This window comes from Camelina sativa, unplaced genomic scaffold (genome assembly GCF_000633955.1).
Source record: "Camelina sativa cultivar DH55 unplaced genomic scaffold, Cs unpScaffold04485, whole genome shotgun sequence".
In the NCBI taxonomy this organism is placed as follows: Eukaryota; Viridiplantae; Streptophyta; class Magnoliopsida; order Brassicales; family Brassicaceae; genus Camelina; species Camelina sativa.
The window spans coordinates 1-642 of NW_010925579.1; the positions used below are offsets into that span (position 1 = coordinate 1).

A 642-nucleotide genomic window follows, 5' to 3' on the forward strand; every position below is an offset into this window, starting at 1 on the left:
AGCAGCATTTCCAGGAACTTTACTCCCATTTGTGATGTCAACATAAATTCTAGAAGACTCTTGCACCTCCACTAGTTGTTGAAATTGCTGCAGTAGAGGCACCCTAGCATGAAGAGACATTTCCGGTAACTGCCACCACTGTTCCAAAGCAAGATCAACGCCTTTCCCAACTATGTTTTCAGCATCTCCTACACCGTTTGCATTTTTTTCATGAAGGGCAAAACAAGCTTGAACCAAACGAAGCTTCGGCGTCTCTTCCACTTGTGCTTTGGGTATCACATGATCTTTCAAGTATGCCCAATCTGGAGCTTTCCAAAGACTATCAAGCAAAATTTCATAATTCTCGGTGCTTTTTCCAAAATCTACCAGGGCATCCCACTGACCAAGTTGAGTGGCACAGTGGAGCCATTGCTCCTCCCACAGGCACATTTCGGCCTTAGGTACTGTGTTATTGTAAGTGCCTTGGGTTGCCTTAACCATTGCCTGATAAAATAGGCTCTGAGCACGTTGCCAAAATCCATGTTGAACCATTGAAAGCCCAGCTCTCGATTCGGTGGTGTTGGACCTATTCTTCCACAATCCAAATCTCCTGTCATCTTCATTTAACAAACGATAAAGCTCAGCAAGAGACTCAGCACATCT

At 44.5% G+C, this 642-nt stretch overlaps 1 protein-coding gene across 1 annotated transcript; it reads right to left on the reverse strand.

The window, feature by feature from the left end:
* Window positions 1–6: 6 nt before the first annotated feature.
* LOC109131758 (transformation/transcription domain-associated protein-like) lies at window positions 7–639 on the reverse strand (the record flags this gene model as incomplete). The annotated part of the gene is made up of 1 exon (XM_019242933.1): window positions 7–639. A coding segment is annotated over one exon (633 nt), but the record flags the coding sequence as incomplete, so codon positions are not given.
* Between the last annotated feature and the right edge of the window lie 3 nt (window positions 640–642).